Source organism: Stegostoma tigrinum, chromosome 35 (assembly GCF_030684315.1).
Source record: "Stegostoma tigrinum isolate sSteTig4 chromosome 35, sSteTig4.hap1, whole genome shotgun sequence".
NCBI lineage: Eukaryota > Metazoa > Chordata > Chondrichthyes > Orectolobiformes > Stegostomatidae > Stegostoma > Stegostoma tigrinum.
In genome coordinates this window covers 2,605,827-2,627,151 of record NC_081388.1, presented here as the reverse complement: position 1 = coordinate 2,627,151, position 21,325 = coordinate 2,605,827, and the positions used below count along the sequence as shown (strand labels likewise).

Below are 21,325 nucleotides of genomic sequence, written 5' to 3'. Positions count from 1 at the left end.
CCTTCACACCCACCAGCACTGCCTGAGGACAACGTCAGGTTTGAATTGACAAAAAGCAAGAGAGCAGGTTGGGCTCTGCTCAAGAAATCTTGGGATGAGGAAAGGTAGACCCACGTGGCAACATGACAGTTCAGCATATTTCAGGGTTAAACACAGATGTCTGTCTCACAATTGTTTATTGATGTACTCAGGGGGCAAGTGCCATGTGCCCTTCTCAAATTTGGGCAGAGTCACAGTTAACACAAGCTTTCTCCAAATACTGAAAGGTCCAAATAACGCATGGTTTGCAAGTTGGAGGTTGAAGATCAAAAATTCTGAAGCTTAGAAGAGGTGACAGAGAGCTCAATCTCCAGGCGGTTACAAGAGAGGCCTAACTGTGGGAGTCAATGCCAAATGAGGACGAGAAATCCTCCTTGGAAATACTAGAAAATTCCACGAAGGTAGAAAAATAAAAACTAGGCCTGGACAGGAAACTCAACAAATCACTGCTTTATTGGTCATTTAATGAGGTGACAGGAGTTTGCTTGTGTTTCCTGTACAGGAACAAGGCCATCAACGAAGCAGAGATCAGGGAGACAGCCGTCACTGTCAGTGACACCATCACAACCAGCTCAGACTGCAGACCTACACAACAAGGAGAAACCAATGGTTACTGAGGGAAACTGGGACAAAGAAACTAGCACAAAGAAACTAGCAGTCAGACAGCTCACCGCCTGGAGACATATCCTGCATCCTTTGCTCAACCTCAGTCAGGGGCTCAGTTGCCAGGCTGGTCAGCTCAGGATCCAGAACGAGCAGGGGGCCAACTGAGGCCTCACCCTCCCACTTCAATCCAGCTTCACTCCCTGCAGGAAGCAACAGTACGGTCAGGATCAGGGAAGGAGGGTATAGTCCCCAGAGTGGGGCCGTTACCTACCAGCTTCAGCTCCAACATCTCTCCTTCCTCTGGACGGGAACACGATCTCCCCTGTGCTACCACAGTTCCCGACATGGCAACAGGCACAAACGTCACTGGTCGACTCTTCCAGTGGGGTCCAGCTAAATAGGAGAAACAGCCCATTCAACCACACGGTGCATCACCTCTCCAACAACATCACTAAGGGGCATGGAGTGGGGGACACTCACATCTTGTGCAGCTTCTGGAAAGTGCAAGCTTTGTTCCTGGAATCTCCCTGATCCACTGCAGCAACTCTCAGGTGACAGGTGATGAAAATCTGAGGGACACATTCAGCACATGTCAGTGTTTAGCCACTCCCACCCTGTGGGGAGAAGCCAGTCAGCAGCTTGCTCTTACCAAGGAACGCTCATCTCCATAGAAGCGGAAGGCATCCAGGTCAAACCTGAGCTTGTCCGGCTCCCGCTGGTCTCTCAGCAACACAAAGGTCGAAAAGGAGTCCTCAGCTTGGCTGTCCACGAGGCAACTGCAGGTGAACAAAGGGCCATGAAGTGAATGGAGTGAAGCCATTGAGATGGAAGCAGCTGGAGAAAGCAGAGAGCTCCTTACCCATTGTAGTCAATGATGCTGTATCTGGGGCTGGAGTCCTTGCCTGGGCTCAGTGTAGCCACACAGCGGTCAATGTACAGCTTCAGGGGCACGTGGTTGTCCATTGAAACAGACGCCTCAATGTGAATGAGTTCTCCCAGGGAGTAGACAGTGGAAGTGCGCTCTGTAAGCCAGTCACCTGAAGTACAAGAGGACAAGGGTTGGAGAGACAGTGGGTGCAACCCCCAGTGAGTGACACCAGGAGATCCCTCCCCAGCCAGCCATCACATACCATTCATTAGACGCAGGGAGAACGACAGATGCCCTTCTCTAGACCTGGTGGAGCTGAATGGGATCCAAGTGGGCTTGATGGGGTTACTGCTCACATTGCCCTTCCTGGGTAGAGACAGGGCAGCCATTTTACAACACAAAGACAACCACTGTGGCTGAAAATAAATGTTGATCAATCAAATGAAGACTCTCACCTGAAATAACGACACACAATGGGAATGACAGCCCCATTGGTTCGCACAATGACAGACCCAGGATAGTTTGGGATGTGGGTCAGGTGGGTGGTGTAGATCAGGAAATCTCCAGTCATCTGAAAGATACCAGGCTAAGGAATTAGGAACTGATCTGAACTGAGAAGGGGCAGGACAGGGCTCACAATGGCTTCATCCCATTGGATGCATTCTTTAAGGACCCAGACAAGCAAAGCTACAAGCAACTCCAAATAACTCGAATTCTCTATGAGAGAGACTAAACAGACTTGTAAAGAACCAAGATTTGTGGGACAGGGGTAGAAAGATCTGAGGCATAAGCATGAGTGTTCAGGGGCAATAAGTCAATGAAAAGTGGCCTAGAAGGGGTTAACACTCGGAAGGTGTTCCTGTTAGGCGGCGAGACTAGGACCTGTGGGCACAGCCTGAAAATTAGAGGGGGTAAAGTCGAAAATGAAACAAGACAACATTTCTTCAGCCAGAAAGTGGTGGGCTTGTGGAATTCATTGCCATGGAGTGCAGTCGAGGCCAGGACATGGCAGATCTCAGAAGGAATCAGGGGCTACAGGGAGAGAGAGCAGGGAAGTGGAGTTGAAGTGCCCACCAGCCATGATTTAAATGGCAGAGTAGACTTGATGGGCCTAATGGCCTCACTTCCACTCCCATGTCTTATGGGACTATGGCTGTCTGGAATACAGAAACAGAAGTTACTACTTTAGAAATATTACACAAATTCTAATCAGTCAACAGTTTGGAGCTCAAATCAATACAGCATCTTGCTGTCAGTAGAGCATGGTTGAGAACTGAATTGAAAATACCACATCCAAACAAATCTGACTGAGAACAAGCTGGAAGTACACAAAGAAACAGAACATTTCAAAACATCTAGAACAGACAGAAATTCAAGCAGAGGCCAAGCACAGCCTAAGGCCAGATTGTGGATTAATACAGCTAGAGACCATTCATGTCACCGCAGCCAGGGTTACACAAGTTGAACAACACCCAGACCAAGCTACCAGCAGGTATAACAAAGTGTGGGGCTGGATGGACACAGCAGGCCAAGCAGGATCTTAGGGCCCCAAAAGCTGACTTGGCTGAAAAGGCCAAGACTCTTCATCAGAAGAGGGGATTGGGAGGCAATTCTGAAATAAGTGGGGAGAAGCAGGGAGACAGACTAAAGATGGATAGAGGAGAAGAGCAGAGTATGGGTGGGGAGGTAGGAAGGGGATAAGTCAGTCTGGGGAGGATGGACAGATCAAGGGGGTGGGATAAGGTTAGTAGGTAGGAAGTGAAGAAGGTGCAGCTTGAAGTGGGAAGGTAGGAGGGGGGAAGAACAAGTCAGGCAGGCAAGTACAGCGGACTCATTACCTGCAGTCTGCTGCCACACTCATGCAGCCCGTAATCGAAGAGGACGGTGTGGTTCTCAGGGTAGATCCTGGTTGGCCGACAACCCACTGTCCCCAGTGTCAGGTCAGCAGCTTTAATTGGGTGCCTGGTTCCAAATAAATCCAACTGGGCCCTGACCAGCAGCTTGTGCTCTCCACACTGCACCATCACAGTCTGCAGTGGAGACACACTCCCACCCTCAGACATTCTGAAACTGGAACCAATGGGACCCCCATGAGGAGGGACTCTCTCAGGTACAGGAGTGGCTCTCACTATTCTCCATGGATACCTCTGGCTCAGAAACTGTTGCCAAGTTTCAGAGCAACAAACAGCTCCAACTAACACCAACAGAAGGAACAAACCCCTCACTACAAAATCCCCCATGATCCCAAACAACACAAGCATCCCTTCCAGCCCCCACCCAGCTCCATTTGTACACACAACCTGCACCCACCTGACACCAATCAGGCCAGAGGCAGCAACATTGAACCAATGAACCAGCCCCAGTCTCTGCAATTTCCACCAATGACTAAACTCTGGCATTGATCACCAGGAGGGCGTGTTCCATTTGGACCATTAGGAATGGCTGGGAGTTGCTGTGCTGTCACCTGACTGCATTCAGCTCCACAATTTCTCATGGTGACGGGGCTCCTGAGGACAATCATCAAACATGGATCATTGGTTCAGGCGGGTGTTGGTGGGTTTAACCTTTCCTGACCTCGAGTGTCTGACAGTGAGCCATACAGAGAAGTGTCCCTGGATGGGGATTGGACAGGACAAAAGAAGTGTTCTTCAGGTTTGTCTCATGTTCCATGCTCTATCCTAACCCAGCGACCACCGCTCCCCCGGTCAACTCCCAACCCACTGCATCCCAGGAATGTTTAATTGAGGCAGTGTAAAGGGAACCTTTCTTTCAGTTTAAAAGAAAGAGTAAGTTTATTCACTATCTTGCTCCATACTATTACCTGTCCTGGTACCGTTTGAAGGTCACCTGTATTCGGTATCAAACCGTGCGCTGTCCCTTTCCTTGGAGTGTCAATGCGGGCAGTGTAGATACAGCTTTACGCTTTATCTGCAGCTGTCCAGGGAGAGTTTGATACATCGTAAGGGAACATTACTCTGTATATAATTCCACAATGTACCTGTCCTGGGAGTGTTCTATGTGGAGAGAGCAGAATGCGCTTTACTCTGCAGCTAAACCTCAGCAATCCCTGCCACTGTGGATTCAATTGGGATGAAATCAAATGCGTTGGCATCCACCAGCAGTGGTGAATCCTGTCTTCACTTTTCCTTCAAATGTATTTTCACCTTGGCTTCAATTTTAGATGGAAATTACCCATTGTCGTTCCATTCACTCCCCTCAAGGGTCCTCCCTTGTTTTGTTACTTGCCCGCTTAGTTTTATTGGTAATGGATGTGTCGTCCTGGAAAGGCCAACTTTTTAATATCCGTCTTCCAACTGTCCTTGAGAAGGCAACGTTCAGTCCACATCTTCACACCGTTAGCCAGAGGCTGCAGAGGGGACAGGGAGAGGGAGGGGGAATAGGAATGGAAAGACAGGAGAAGGGGACAAGCTGCTGACATCGCTGCCTGGGAGATGCTGACCAGAAGCTGCAGGAAGAAAGGTGCAGACGGGGGGTACCAGACACTGAGACTAGATGGCTGATGTTAACACAATGCTGAATGGATGGAAGGCTGACAGCAAGTTAAGGCAGAGAAGGTAGAGAGGGAAAGACTAGAGAAAGAGGACAAGAGACTCTGTGAGGAGGGAGCCTGCCTCAGTGACAGAGTAACCAATCTGCAGGGACAGAAGAATATGGGACTTGGTACAGATGAACCAGGACCAGGTGCAATGTGAGAAACTGCTCACAAGGAGAATAAGTGAGAGGGAAAATTCCAAACAGTTAAAGCTGAAATGGAAACATGGAAGGAAAACGCAATGATTTAAAAGCTGCAATGAACTTGATCCAGAGAGATGTTCAGGAAATGAGGAGGAGTGCTGCAGATCTCACAAAATGTCAGAGACAGAGAGAAAGGCTGCAGGGTCAGCTCGCTGCACACAGAGACATAATGTGTGTCTTTGTGTCTGTGAGAAGTTGGGGAGGCAGTGATGGGGATGTGGGTTGGGATGATTTTTTTTTATTTGAAGAAATATACTTTATTCATAACAGGTACAAAAATAAAACATATTTATACACCTAGCCAGTCATGCAAGCCGCTCCGGGTTACCCACGGGGTATATAGACCAACTAAAGGCAAAAAATAAAGAAGGCAAAAAAAACAAAGCAAAGAAAACACCCCGGCAGTCGTCTCCCCGCACAGTCCCCGTTGGCCCCCTGACCAGTTGGGGAAGGCGCCAGCTGGGCCCAGTTACCAGATAGGGTTCTTTTTTTCGATTCTGGACGAGGGGTTTCATACGGTGGTCTTTCCCCACCGCGCCTTGGCGGCGGCTGTCCCAAGCTTCAGCGTGTCCCTCAGCACGTAGTCCTGGACCTTGGAGTGCGCCAGTCTGCAACACTCGGTCGGGGTGAGTTCTTTCAGCTGGCAGACCAGCAAGTTGCGGGCAGACCAAAGAGCGTCTTTCACCGCATTGATGGTCCTCCAGGCGCAGTTGATGTTGGTCTCGGTGTGCGTCCCCGGAAACAGCCCGTAGAGCACAGAGTCCCGCGTCACGGAGCTGCTCGGGACGAACCTCGACAAATACCACTGCATCCCCCTCCAGACCTCCTGCGCATAGGCACACTCCAGAAGGAGGTGATCGACAGTCTCCTCCCCGCTCCGCAGCCACCTCGAGGGCAGCGTGCGGTGGCGCAGAGATTCCGGGCATGCATAAAGGAGCTCACTAGCAGAGCCCCTCTCACCGCCAGCCAAGCAATGTCCTTGTGCTTGTTTGAAAGTTCTGGCGATGAGGCATTCTGCCAAACGACTTTGGCAGTCTGCGTGGGGAACCACACGACGGGATCCACCCTCTCCTTTTCCCGAAGGGTCCCGAGGATACTACGTGCTGACCACTGCCTGACGGCCTTGTGGTCAAAGGTGTTTCCTTTCAAAAATTTCTCCACGAAGGACAGGTGGTACGGAACGGTCCAACTACTCGGAGCGTTCCGCGGCAACGAGGCCAGGCCCATCCTTCGCAACACCGGGGACAGGTAGAACCTCAGTAAGTAGTGACACTTGGTGTTTGCGTACTGAGGATCTACACACAGCTTGACGCAGCCGCACACAAAGGTAGCCGTCAGGGCGAGGGTGGCGTTCGGTACGCCCTTTCCCCCATTTCCCAGGTCTTTGTACACGGTGTCCCTGCGGACCCGGTCCATCCTCGACCCCCAAATGAAGTGGAAGATGGCCCGGGTGACCGCAGCGGCGCAGGTACGGGGAATAGGCCAGGCCTGCACAACATACAACAGGACCGAAAGCCCCTCGCACCTGACAACCAGGTTCTTACCCGCGATGGAGAGGGACCGGAGCGTCCACCTGCCCAGCTTCTCCTTCAATTTGGTGATACGCTCCTCCCAAGTCTTAGTGCACGCCCCAGCTCCACCAAACCAAACACTGAGCACCTTCAGGTAGTCTGTCCTGACGGTGAAGGGGATGAAGGAGCGGTCGTCCCAGTTCCCGAAGAACATGACCTCGCTCTTACCCCTATTGACTTTGGCACCCGAGGCCAGTTCAAACTGGCTGCAAATGTCCAATAGTCTACTCACCGACCGACGATGGGTGCAGAAGACGGCGACATCGTCCAAGTACAGGGAGGTCTTGACCTGAAGGCCTCCGCTGCCTGGGATAGTCACGCCCCTCAGGCTCACGTCCTTCCTGATGGAGGCAGCGAAGGGCTCCACACACCACACGAACAAGGCAGGAGAGCGCGGGCAGCCCTGCCTGACTCCAGATCTAACAGGAAAACTGTCTGATTCCCACCCGTTGATCGAGACTGCACGAACGATAATGGCGTAGAGCAGCCGGATCCAATTACGGATGCCCTCCCCGAACCCCAATTTGGAGAGGACGTCTCTCATGTAAGCATGAGAGTCCCTGTCGAAGGCCTTCTCCTGGTCCAGGCTGACGAGGCAGGTGTCCACCCGCCTGTCCTGTACGTAGGCGATCGTATCCCTGATGAGCACGAGACTCTCAGCGATCTTCCTGCCCAGCACAGCACAGGTTTGGTCAGGGTGAATCACCGACTCCAGGACAGACCTGACCCGGTTGGCTATGACCTTGGCCAAGATTTTGTCGTCCATGTTCAATAGTGAAATGGGACGCCAATTCTTAATTTCTTCCCTCTCCCCCTTCCTCTTGTAAATGAGGGTGATGATGCCCTTCCTCATGGACTTGCACATTTCCCCTGCCCGAAGCGCACTATTGTACACCTCCAGCAGGTCCTGGCCGACCAGGTCCCACAGAGCGGAATACAGCTCGACCGGTAAGCTGTCGCTTCCGGGAGTCCTATTCCTCTCAAAGGACTTGAGGGCTCTGGTCAGCTCGTCCAGGGATATCGGCCGGTCCAGCCACTCCCTCGTGCCGTCGTCTAAGACCTCCGTGATAGACGACAGGAACGACTCGGAGGCCGTGCTGTCCGCGGGCTTCGTGTCGTACAGTCCAGCATAGAAGGACCTGCTGATCGTCAAAATGTCGGGCCGAGACGACGTCGCCGAGCTGTCGTCCTCCTTCAGCCGGCTAAGCACAGAGCTCTCTTTGTGCACCTTCTGAAAGAAGAAACGCGAGCACGTCTCGTACTGGTCCACGGAACGGACCCTGGACCGGAAGATTATCCTGGAGGCCTCTGCGGTGAAGAGCGAGGCTTGCTGGCCCCTTACCTCGCGGAGGTCCTCCGTGACATCGACCCCCATCAACTGCAGAAGGAGCAGGTTGTGCACCCTTTTCTGGAGTCGCGACAGCTTTCCCCGCCTCTCTCTCGCCTTCCGAACACCCTGGAGGACAAAGGACGTCTTGATGTTCTCCTTCACCGTCTCCCACCAGTCGCCTGGAGACTCAAAGAGGGGTTTCACGGTTCTCCAACCGGCGTACTCCCTCTTAAGCTCCTCGGCGTTCTCTGGGGTCAACAGAGTCGTGTTGAGCTTCCACGTCCCCTTGCTGGCCAGCTGGTCGTCCTGTGAGTGACAGTCGGCCAGCAGGAGGCAGTGGTCAGATAAGAACACCGGCTCGACGCTGGTGGACCTGACCGAGATCGCCCTTGACACAAACAGGAAGTCTATCCTTGAACGGGTAGACCCGTCTGGCCGCGACCAGGTGTACCTCCGCTGCGCTACGTCTGCAGGGGTGCTGAAGACGTCGAGCAGCTTGGCGTCCTCCACCGTGTCCATCAGGAATCTGGACGTGACGTCCAGTTGACTCCCCCCACCCGCTGTCCCCGTGCCGGAACTTCCATCTGCATCGATGATGCAATTGAAGTCTTCAATGTGGACACACATCTTGCGGTGGACTTGACACTGCGCACATTAATGCTCGCAACTCGTACCCCCATTGTGGGCAGTGACCGCAGTACCCTCCCCAAGTCCAAGGTCCAGCCCCTCCGTCTGTCCCTTCATGCCCATTGCCCGGGCTAACTGCTGGACGCTTTCTGGGCTCAGGAAACCGTCCGTGCTGCCTTTCGGGTGGCATCCCCCCGTCAGGGGTGCGGATGCAGGAGGCTCCCCTCTGGGTCTGGCTGGGGACGCGCTGTGTCCTCCTTCTCGCCTGGAAGTTCCGGGGGGCCCTCCAGTGCCCCAGCGGCACTTGACTTGGTGTCGGAGGGAGCCTCAGGACGCCTCCCGTCACCTGGAAGCGGGATGCTGCTTTCGTTCTCAATCGAGATCTTTAACTTCTGCTTCATGCGGGCCCTCTCCGAATCCCCCTCGTCAGCGGAGCTCTTTCGCCCCCCTGTAGCTGCTTCTTCCTGCCTGATGTTTGTGGTTCGTGGGCCCGTCGACGCACCTTCCTCCTCGCTTTCCGGACCGTCGTCCACTCCCCTGGGTCGCCTGTCGCCGCCTCCATCGACTGCGGGTTGTCGGTGGGGAGCGGAGCCTGCAGGGGCGCTTTGCTGGCCTCGGGCCCATCCTACGGGGCTGGGCCCTCCTGCACAGCCGGGCCCTCCTGCACATTGGTGGGGTCCTTGCTGGGCCCTAGTGCCTTCCTCTCCTCCGGTGGGGCTGGCCCCGCAATGCCCCTGTCAGTGACCTGGGCGTAGGTGGTCCCCCGCTGCGGGCATGCCCTATAGAGGTGGCCCGCTTCCCCGCAAAGGTTGCGGCTTTTCTCTTGTGGGCAATCCTTTGCAAGGTGTCCCTCCTCCCTGCAGTTCCTGCAGATGGTGGCTTTGCAGTCGGCCGCCACGTGGCCTGACCTACCACAGGCATGGCAGACTTGAGGTTGCCCTGCATAGGTCAGGTAGCCCTTGCTCCCGCCGATTGCGAAGCTGGACGGTGGGTGTACGACATTCCCGTTCGCGCCTGTCCTCAGCATCACCTTGACCTGCCTCTTACTGGTCCAGATGCCAAAGGGGTCCATGATGTCAGTTAGGTCCCCTTCCACCTTCACGTACCTTCCAAGGAAGGTCAGGACATCAACCGCTGGCACATGCGGGTTGTACATGTGTACAGTCACCATACGGCTCCTCTGCGCTGGCATCACAAACAGCGGGACAGCGGTCGATACAGAGAGGGGGCCCTCCCCTCCTTTCTCCTTGAAAACCTCCAGGAAGTGCTCGCAAAGCTTGGCACTCCTGAAGGTCACATCATAAAAACCTCCTCCGGGGAAATCCTGCAGGCAGTAAATGTCCGCAGCAGCGAACCCACAACAGCCCAACAGGACCCTCTTCACGAAGAAGGAGCGGTCCACAGGTGCACCTTCATCCACCTTCTTTACGGAAACACGGATGGTGTTCCGGACCCCCTGACCTGGGGCACGAGCACTTGCCACAGCCATCGTTGCTGGTTGGCTGCTCCCCTGAACCAGCGTTAGGCCAAAGCCAGCATTAAGACCACTGGTTGCAAGGGTGCACAGCCAACCCGACGTCCTCCTTTCACCTCCAAGACAGCACTCTCCTCCTCTCGGTCCACAAGAGAGTGGGTCTTTATTTTGTTCCAGATGGAAGCTGGTTCACTGAGCTTGAAGGTTTGTCCCCAGATGTTTCAGAACCATTCTAGGTAACATCAACAGTGAGCCTCCGATGAAATGCTGGTGTTATGTCCCACTTTCTATTTATCTGGTTAGGTTTCCTTGGGTCGGTGATGTCATTTCCTGTACTTGTCCTCAGGGGATGGTAGATTGGCTCCAGCTCAATGTGTTTGTTGATGGAGTTCCGGTTGCAATGCCATGCTTCTCGGAATTCACGTGCGTGTCTATGTTTGGCTTGTCCTCGGATGGATGTGTTATCCCAATCAAAGCGGTGTCCTTCCTCATCTGTATGTAAGGATACGAGTGATAGTGGGTCATGTGGTTTTGTGGCTAGTTGATGTTCATGTATCCTGGTGTGGACCTTTCTGCCAGTTTGTCCAATATAGTGTTTGTCACAGTTCTTGCAAGGTATTTTGTAGATGACTTTCATTTTGTTTGTTGTCTGTATAGGGTCTTTTAAGTTCATTAGCTGTGAAGTTAGTGCTAATGAACTTAAAAGACCCTATACAGACAACAAACAAAACGAAAGTCATCTCCAAAACACCTTGCAAGAACTGTGACAAACACTACATTGGACAAACTGGCAGAAAGCTCTACACCAGGATACATGAACATCAACTGGCCACAAAACCACATGACCCACTATCACTCGTATCCTTACATACAGATGAGGAAGGACACCGCTTTGATTGGGACAACACATCCATCCTAGGACAAGCCAAACAGAGACACGCACGAGAATTCCTAGAAGCGTGGCATTCCAACCGGAACTCCATCAACAAACACATTGAGCTGGAGCCAATCTACCATCCCCTGAGAACAAGAACAGAAAATGACATCTGCAATGCAGGAAATGACATCACCAACCTAAGGAAACCTAACAGATAAATAGAAAGCGGGCCGTAACACCAGAGCTTCGTCGGAGGCTCGCTGATGATGTTACCTAGAATGATGACGAAACGTTTGGGAACAAACTGGCAAGCTCAGAGAACCAGCTTACATCTGGAACAAAGTAACGACCCACTCTCTTGTGGGCCGAGAGGAGGAGAGTGCTGTCTTGGAGGTGAAAGGAGGACGTCGGGTTGGCTGTCCACCCTTGCAACCAGTGGTCTTAATGCTGGCTTCAGCCTAACGTTGGTTCAGGGGAGCAGCCAACCTGCAACGATGGCTGCGGCAAGTGCTCGTGCCCCAGGTCAGGGGGTCCGGAACACCATCCGTGTTTCCGTAAAGAAGGTGGATGAAGGTGCACCTGTGGACCGCACCTTCTTCGTGAAGAGGGTCCTGTTGGGCTGTTGTGGGTTCGCTGCTGCGGACATTTACTGCCTGCAGGATTTCCCCGGAGGAGGTTTTTATGACGTGACCTTCAGGAGTTCAAAGCTTTGCGAGCGCTTCCTGGAGGTTTTCAAGGAGAAAGGAGGTGAGGGCCCCCTCTCTGTATTGACCGCTGTCCCACTGTTTGTGATGCCAGCGCAGAGGAGCCGTATGGTGACTGTACACATGTACAACCCGCATGTGCCAGCAGTTGATGTCCTGACCTTCCTCGGAAGGTACGTGAAGGTGGAAGGTGACCGAACTGACATCGTGGACCCCTTTGGCATCTGGACGAGTAAGAGGCAGGTCAAGGTGACGCTGAGTTAGGGTGCAGACGGGAATGTCACACACCCACTGTCCAGCTTCGCGATCAGCGGGAGCAGGGGCTACCTGACCTATGCAGGGCAACCTAAAGTCTGCCATGCCTGTGGTAGGTCAGGTCACATGGCGGCCGACTGCAAAGCCACCATCTGCAGGAACTGCAGGGAGGAGGGACACCTTGCAAAGGATTGCCCACGAGAGAGAAGCTGCAATATTTGCGGGGAAGCGGTCCACTTCTATAAGGCATGCCCGCGGCGGGTTACCACCTACGCCCAGGTCGCCGGCAGGGGAAATGCGGGGCCAGCCCCCCGGAGGAGAGGAAGGCACCAGGGCCCAGCAAGGACCCCACTAATGTGCAGGAGGGCCAGGCCATACAGGAGGGCCGAGCCCTGCAGGATGGGCCCGAGGCCAGCAAAGCACCCCTGCAGGTTCCGATCCCCCCCGACAACCCGGAGCCAATGGAGGCGGCGGCAGGCGACCCAGGGGAGTGGACAACAGTCCGGAAAGCGAGGAGGAAGGTGCGTCAACGGGCCCACGAACCGCAACCATCAGGCGGGAAGAGGCAGCTGCAGGGGGGCTATAAGAGCTCCTCTGACGAGGAGGATTCGGAGAGGGCCCACCTGAAGCAGAAGTTAAAGGTCTCGAGGGTGAAGGAAAGCAGCACCCCGCTTCCAGGTGACATGAGGAGTCCTGAGGCTCCCTCCGACACCAAGTCAAGTGCCGCTGAGCACTGGAGGGCCCCCAGGAACTTCCAGGCGGGAAGGATAAAACAGCGCGTCCCCAGCCTGATCCGGAGCTGGACCCTCCTGCCTCCGCACCCATGGCGGGGGGATGCCAACCGGAAGGCAGCACGGACGGTTTCCTGAGCCCAGAGAGCGTCCAGCAGTTAGCCCGGGCAATGGGCATGAAGGGACAGATGGAGGGGCTGGACCTTGGACTTGGGGAGGGTACTGTGGTCACTGCCTTCAATGGGGGTAAGAGTTGCGAGCATTCATGTGCGCAGCGTCAAGTCAACCGCGAAATGTGTGTACACGTTGGCCTACCTCACCACCATCAAGGCGGACCTCCTGTTTCTGCAGGAGTGCGGGATACCGCACCTCGGCAGGCACGGGAAATGGTCCGGAGCCTGGACCTGTGGGCCTTCGATCTGGTCGGGGGGTAACGACTGTCGCTCCTCGAGCGTGGCTATTCTGCTGCGGGGCGCGACTTCACCATCTCTCAAGTTCAGGAGGTGGTGGGGGGGCGCCTCCTAGTGGCTGACATCACCTACAGAAATGCTCCCCTGAGGCTGGTCAACGTTTACGCCCCAGTGGTACGGCGTGAGCGGTTGGCCGTCCTGCAGCGGCTTCCACCCCCGCTGGCTACGTCCAGGCCGGTCATCCTAGGCGGAGACTTCAACTGCATCATCGATGCAGATGGAAGATCCGGCGTGGGGACAGCGGGTGGGGGGAGTCAACTGGACGTCACGCCCAGATTCCTGATGGGCATGGCGAAGGACGCCAAGCTGCTCGACGTCTTCAGCACCCCTGCAGACGGAGCGCAGCAGAGGTACACCTGGTCGCGGCCAGACGGGTCTATCCGCTCAAGGATAGACTTGCTGTTTGTGTCACGGACGTTCTCGCTGAGGTCCACCGGCGTCGAGCCGGTGTTCTTCTCTGACCACTGCCTCCTGCTGGCCGACTGTCACTTACAGGACGACCAGCCGGTCGGCAAGGGGACGTGGAAGCTCAACACGACTCTGTTGACCCCAGAGAACGTTGAGGAGCTTAAGAGGGAGTTAAGAGCTTAAGCCGGTTGGAGAACCGTGAAACCCCTCTTTGAGTCTCCAGGCGACTGGTGGGAGACGGTGAAGGAGAACATCAAGAGGTTCTTTGTCCTCAAGCGTGTTTGGAAGGCAAGAGAGAGGCGGGCAAAGCTGTCGCGACTCCAGAAAAGGGTGCAGAACCTGCTCCTTCTGCAGTTGATGGGGGTCGATGTCACGGAGGACCCCCGCGAGGTGAGGGGCCAGCAAGCCTCGCTCTTCACCGCGGAGGCCTCCAGGATAATCTTCCGGTCCAGTGTCCGCTCCGTGGAGCAGGACGAGACGTGCTCGCGTTTCTTCTTTCAGAAGGTACACAAAGAGAGCTCTGTGCTTAGCCGGCTGAAGGAGGACGACGGCCCGGTGACGTCGTCGCGGCCTGACATTTTGAGGATCAGCAGATCCTTCTATACCGGACTGTACGACACGAAGCCCACGGACAGCACGGCCTCCGAGTCGTTCCTGTCGTCTATCACGGAGGTCTTAGATGACGGCACGAGGGAGTGGCTGGTCCGGCCGATACCCCCGGACGAGCTGGCCAGAGCCCTCAAGTCCTTGCAGAGGAATAGGACTCCCGGAAGCGACGGCTCACCGGTCGAGCTGTATTCCGCTCTGTGGGTCCTGGTCGGCCAGGACCTGCTGGAGGTGTACAATAGTGCGCTTCGGGCAGGGGAAATGTGCAAGTCCATGAGGAAGGGCATCATCACCCTCATTTACAAGAGGAAGGGGGAGAGGGAAGAAATTAAGAATTGGCGTCCCATTTCACTTTTGAACGTGGACTACAAAATCCTGGCCAAGGTCATTGCCAACCAGGTCAGGTCTGTCCTGGAGTCAGTGATTCACCGTGACCAAACCTGTGCTGTGCGGGGCAGGAAGATTGCTGAGAGCCTCACGCTCATCAGGGATACGATCGCCTACGTACAGGACAGGCGGGTGGACACCTGCCTCGTCAGCCTGGACCAGGAGAAGGCCTTCGACAGGGTCTCTCATGCTTACATGAGGGACGTCCTCTCCAAATTGGGGTTCGGGGAGGGCATCCGCAATTGGATCCGGCTGCTCTACGCCAACATCGTTAGCGCAGTCTCGATCAAGAGTGGGAATCAGACAGTTTTCCTGTTAGATCTGGAGTCAGGCAGGGCTGCCCACTCTCTCCTGCCTTGTTCGTGTGCTGTGTGGAGCCCTTCGCCGCCTCCATCAGGAAGGACGTGAGCCTGAAGGGCGTGACTATCCCAGGCAGCGGAGGCCTTCAGGTCATGACCTCCCTGTACTTGGACGATGTCGCCGTCTTCTGCACCGATCGTCGGTCGGTGAGTAGACTGTTGGACAGCTGCAGCCAGTTTGAACTGGCCTCGGGTGCCAAACTCAATAGGGGTGAGAGCGAGGCCATGTTCTTCGGGAACTGGTACGACCGCTCCTTCATCCCCTTCGCCGTCAGCACAGACTACCTGAAGGTGCTGGGTGTTTGGTTTGGGGAGTTGGGGCATGCACTAAGACTTCGGAGGAGCATATCGCCAAATTGAAGCAGAAGCTGGGCAGGTGGACGCTCCGGTCCCTCTCCATCGCGGGTAAGAATCTGGTTGTCAGGTGCGAGGGGCTTTCGGTACTGTTGTATGTGGTGCAGGCCTGGCCTATTCCCCGGACCTGCGCCGCTGCGGTCACCCGGGCAATCTTCCACTTCATTTGGGGGTCGAGGATGGACCGGAACCGCAGGGACACCATGTACAAAGACCTGGGAAATGGGGGAAAGGGCGTACTGAACGCCACCCTCGCCCTGACGGCTACCTTTGTGTGCGGCTGCATCAAGCTGTGTGTAGATCCTCAGTCCGCAAACACCAAGTGTCACTACTTACTGAGGTTCTACCTGTCCCCGGTGTTGCGAAGGATGGGCCTGGCCTCGTTGCCGCGGAACGCTCCGAGTAGTTGGACCGTTCCGTACCACCTGTCCTTCGTGGAGAAATTTTTGAAAGGAAACACCTTTGACCACAAGGCCGTCAGGCAGTGGTCAGCACGTAGTATCCTCGGGACCCTTCGAGAAAAGGAGAGGGTGGATCCCGTCGTGTGGTTCCCCACGCAGACTGCCAAAGTCATTTGGCAGAATGCCTCATCGCCAGAACTTTCAAACAAGCACAAGGACATTGCTTTGTTGGCGGTGATAGGGGCTCTGCTAGTGAGCTCCTTTATGCATGCCCGCAAGCTCTGCACCACCGCACGCCGCTCTCGAGGTGGCTGCGGGGGGGACGAGACTGTCGATCACCTCCTTCTGGAGTGTGCCTATGCGCAGGAGGTCTGGAGGGGGATGCAGTGGTATTTGTCGAGGTTCGTCCCGAGCAGCTCCGTGACGCGGGACTCTGTGCTCTACGGGCTGTTTCCGGGGACGCACACCGAGACCAACATCAACTGCGCCTGGAGGACTATCAATGCGGTGAAAGACGCTCTTTGGTCTGCCCGCAACTTGCTGGTCTGCCAGCTGAAAGAACTGACCCCGACCGAGTGTTGCAGACTGGCGCACTCCAAGGTCCAGGACTACGTGCTGAGGGACGCGCTAAAGCTTGGGGCAGCCGCCGCCAAGGCGCGGTGGGGAAAGACCACCGTATGAAACCCCTCGTCCAGAAAAGGGAAAAGAACCCTATCTGGTAACTGGGCCCAGCTGGCGCCTTCCCCAACTGGTCAGGGGGCCAACTGGGTCTGTGCGGGGTGACGACTGCTGGGGCGGTTTCTTTGCTTTGTTTTTTTTTCTCTGTTTTGTTTTTTTTTCCTTTCGTTGGTGTATGTACCCCCGGGTAACCCGGAGCGGCTTGCATGACTGGCTAGGTGTATAAATGTTTTATTTTTTGTACATTCTCTGAATAAAGTATATTTCTTCAAAACAAAAAAAAGTGACGAAACGTCTGAAAATGAACCTTCCAGCTCAACGAGCAAACTCACATCCAGATGGTAAAGGGCATTGAGAGACGTGGACAGGTGCTTCTGCTCACGGCTGGGGCCCTTCATAATTTTCAGGGCCCGAAGGAAGCCAATGACCCTGTGTCTCCCAGAGATTAAACCACACCAGAACCGAGATGCAGTGAGTTACAGCACAGGATGGAAGGTGTGGGCCCGATACGAGGGGAGACATGAGAATCTGTCACATTGGTACCTGGATATCGACATGCGCAGGCAGTCTTTAATTTGACTGAAACAAATACTCCCGAATGGTGCCCACCTCCTGAATGAACAATTGAGCAGGAGTGAGCTTATGATCAACGAGAATAGAAAGGAAAAAAAGACTGTTGGAGTTGGCCAGGGGCAGGATATGCATCAGGAGAGGCAACTGTCAACACCTTGGACACAGCAGAATTACAAAGTCGGATACAATCCCTTCAGCAGAAAATGCAGCTCATTACCGGGGAAAGTAACTTCATCCAGATTCAGACCAACGAGAGAGGTCAGGATCAGTCACAAGTGACCCTGGACTCGGTTGAATGTCTAAAACTTTTACACCCATCGGCCGATGGCGAATACTTTTGAGGAGGCCCACAAGCCCGAGGGGTGTGCCATATACACCAGCTGGACATTGACTAAGCTTGGGGCTGATGTGCGACAACTACATGGTCACAATATCCCAGACAGATGAACAATTAATAAAATGGGATGGGGAAAGTGAAACTCGGCGTTACCTCAGAAGTTTGGCCCTTACCAATAGGGTGTTGTGTACTTGTGACAGAGATAAAGGGACGTATTATGTTAGGGCAGTGATTCATATGCCCCGACTTGAAAATAAACTGAAATGTCCTTTAAAAAGAGTCCATTATTTCGGAAAGCATCAAAGTACTTGGATATCTTTAAAATAAACGACCATTTCAAGCCAAGGTAATGGATGGTGTTGAGAAAGTGTGAGACTTCTCAAAATGTCACCGACGAGAGGATCACTGGGCCTGCCCTGACGAGATAATGAGACAAAGATCTCCAGAGTGCGCTTGCAGCACCTATGAATATTGTTCATTGTCTATTCTCCTGGTGAATAACCCGTCCTTGTTACAATGTGCCCTTGTGGGGTAAACAGACTGCACAGCCACACCAACAATGAATCATACCCAGGGACGGAGACAATTCCCTTTGGAAGCGCACAATGTGGCTATTAATAATGTGATCTCTGATTTGAAGACTGGTGAGCAGGTGCTGCCCCAGCCACTAACTGGTGCAGTGATAAGGGAAAACCTCACGCTCCATCATACAGATACAGAGCAGGACCGACAGAGGTTTGTTCCCCCAGAATTACAACCCATTCCACACCTGACAGCAGATTGGACACGTATAGTGAGGGGAGGCGAGAGAGATAATTCATCAGTGGATGAAACATCTTAAAATAATGAGAACTCATGTGGATAAGGAAATCTGTAACCCAGATTGTAAGACAGCTTCTGGATTGGGGATCCAATGTCCAAATACATCCATGGATCAGAATTCTATTACACATTGCTATTGTGGTGATCCTGGGTGCGTTAATAATTGCCATATTTAATAAATGCCAGCTTAGAAGGTGGAGAGAGGAAATCAAGCCAAGAGTGGACATTGAGGCTATAATGTTACACAAGAAGTGCTGCAAAACGGCAGTGTGACTAAATTATTTGCTTGTTGTTGCTCCTCCTAAGATTTTGTTTGTTCTGTAACATCATTGTCCAAAATATGTTATTCATATTTTCATATATCAACATTTATATGCACTCTCATTTCTGTACCTTATTGTAATGGTATAATAATGTCAATGTGAAAAATCCATGGGGGAGTCACTGACGGTTCCAGTAGCAATTCATAGAAAGGGGCAGAAAATGATCCTAAGATTAGTATCTGGGGTAAACTGCTCACAATTTATATAAGTAACTGAGATGGAGGGATGATAGGTACGGTCAGCAAATTTGTAGATGACACAAAGGTAAGTCATTAGGTTGTGAATAATTCATGAGGAGGCGACAGAGGCTCACATGCATGCAGTGGGAGCAAAGATCAGGCGAATAGACGACAATGTGAGAAAGTGTGATATTATCCTCTTTAGCAGAAAGAATAAAAAATAAACATTTTATCTCAAAAGTAGAGAGATTATGATTCACCAGTGACCAGAAACTGAACTGGGCAAGCCCCTTAAATATTCTGATTACAAGAGCAGCTCAAAGGTCAGGAATACCGTGGCAAGTTACTCACTTCCTGACTCTTCAAACCCTGCCCACTATCAAAAAGGTACAAGTCAGGGCAGTGATAAACTCCTCCTCAGTTACCTAGATCGATGAAGCCTTATGAGGATCGACACCATCCAGGACAAAGTAACCTGTTTGAATTCATGCAATAGTGAAGGGAGTCAAACACAGCTAACTATAGATCGGTTAGCATAATTTCTACGATGAGAAAAATATTACGAGTCTCTGCCAAAGGGAGTCAATTCAATTCGCGCACTGTCTGAGGTTACCATGAAGTTTCCACGTTCTCATCCTGGCCTCTTAACCTGGAGGTCACCATGCCTCACCAATCACCTCTATCTAATGAGACAGCAGCCATGCAGTTCTTTGGGACAATGACAATGTCACCTTCAATTGGAGAACTTTCAGGAATACATTATATGGGCAAACAGGGTCAGCCTGGCTGCGTGAAGGGGGCATTGTTCCTGCTCAAATTTATCGTATTTTGAGAAGAGGATACAGTCAGACTGGATGAAGTGAAATCAGTCGATATAGCATATATTGGGATTTTTAGAAGGTTGTGACAAGCTACATGTCAGGCAACTTAATAAGAGTCTATACTGTTGGGGATAGCACATCAGCATGGATAGAGGATCGGAGAACTGATAGAAGACAAGGGGTGAACTAAAGGGAAACTTTCAGGATGGAAATCTGTTTCTCGTGTCGTGTCACATGGGTCAGTGCTGGGTTCACAATTATTTAAATTAGACATTATTGACCTGGTTTTGGAAAGTGAAAGTATTTTAGCCCAGTTTGGAGATGACGCAGAAATAAGTGGGAAGGTAATCGGTTGGGATCATGCATGGGAATCGTCGAGCAATATAGATACGTTAGGTGAGCGATCAAAAGCCTGCGGTTATATTTTCGGAGAAGGAATAGACAATCTGAATATTGTTTGAGTGGAGAAAGACTGCAGAAAGTTACTACACCAAGGGATTTGGGAAACCTCCTTCATGAATCACAGAAAGCTTTCAGCCATCAAGTAACTGGAAAGGCAAAGGAAATGTTATTCTTCGTTTGAACAGATAAAAATTTGCAACTCTTGCTGAAAGAGTACGAAGTCACACGTAAAATACTGAACAGTTTTGGTCTCATTATCTGAGGAATGATATGTTGGCTTTGGAAGTTGTCCAGAGAAAGTTCACCAGGCTGATAAATATGAAAGCATTTTCTCATGAAGAGTTGAGTTCAATAGGCTTCCACTCATTTGAATTTAGAGAATGAAGAACTTAATGAAAAATAAGAGACTATTAGGAAAATTATCAAGATAGCTGCAGGAAGGTTGTTCACCCTTATGTCATAGCCTAATAGCAGAGAACACACTCAGCAGCAAAGAAACACAGAAACATAGCAAGTAGGAAAAGTGGTAGTCCTTTTGGACCTTTGAACTTGCTCTGCCATTCACTATGATTGTGGCTGATCATCCAATTCATCCCTGTCCCCATTTTCTCTCTGTACCGTTTAACAGAAATAAAGGGAATTACAGTGAAATGGGGACAGATTGAGGAAAGTGGAACTTGTCTGACAGAATAGCAGGAATGACAGTAAGAAAGCAGAGGCAGAGATTTCAGAATGTAATTCATGGCCCGCAGTAATACTACATCCCAGTAAAGAGGAAAAATTCTGTGATCACAAGGTGTAGAACTGGATGAACACAGCAGGCCAAGCAACATCAGAGGAGGAGGAAGGCTGACTTTTCAGGCTTAGAACCTTCTTCAGAAAAGGTGGAAGGGAAGGGGTTTCTGAAATATATAGGGAGAGAAGGGATGAAGAGAAGATGGACAGAGGAGAAGATAGGTAGAGGGAGACAGACAGGTCAAAGAGACAGGAATGGAGCCAGGAAAGGAGAGCGTAGGTGGTGAGTTAGGGCAGGGATAGGTCAGGATAGACAGGTCAAGTGGGTGGGATGAGGCTGGTAGGGAGGAGATAGGGGTGCAGCTTGAGGTGGGAAGAGAGTTTTGGTGGGCGGAAGGATAGGTGAGGGAGACGAGACAAGCTGGGCTGGTTTTGGGATGCAGTAGGGGGAAATGGGAGATTTTGAAGCTTGTAAAGTCAACTTTGATACCATTGGGCTGCACTGTTCCCAAGCGGTATATGAGTTGCTGTTCCTGCAACCTTCAGGTGGCATCATTTTGGCACTGCAGGAGGCCCAAGGTGGACATGTTGTCTGAGGTAATGGGAGGGAGAGTTGAAGTGATTTGCGACTT

At 52.4% G+C, this 21,325-nt stretch overlaps 1 protein-coding gene across 1 annotated transcript; it reads right to left on the bottom strand.

The window, feature by feature from the left end:
* Nucleotides 1-490: 490 nt before the first annotated feature.
* LOC132206311 (zona pellucida sperm-binding protein 3-like) lies at nt 491-19,398 on the bottom strand. The gene is made up of 11 exons (XM_059639903.1): nt 19,349-19,398; nt 16,834-16,930; nt 3,352-3,543; nt 1,969-2,084; nt 1,776-1,879; nt 1,505-1,682; nt 1,295-1,421; nt 1,126-1,214; nt 917-1,038; nt 711-845; nt 491-624 (listed from the first exon to the last, which is right to left on the bottom strand). The coding sequence occupies exons 1-11, from the start codon at nt 19,396-19,398 to the stop codon at nt 491-493; spliced, it is 1,344 nt and encodes a 447-aa protein (XP_059495886.1).
* Between the last annotated feature and the right edge of the window lie 1,927 nt (nt 19,399-21,325).

Bases quoted from the DNA above. Each gene is read 5' to 3' on its own strand.
- LOC132206311 (XM_059639903.1), bottom strand. From the start codon at position 19,398: ATGGTGACCTCCAGGTTAAGAGGCCAGGATGAGAACGTGGAAACTTCA. The intron at 1,215-1,294 runs GTAAGAGCAAGC...TGTGTCCCTCAG, and splicing joins ATGGAGATGAGCGTTCCTTG to ATTTTCATCACCTGTCACCT. The intron at 1,039-1,125 runs GTGAGTGTCCCC...TCTCCTATTTAG, and splicing joins TTCCAGAAGCTGCACAAGAT to CTGGACCCCACTGGAAGAGT.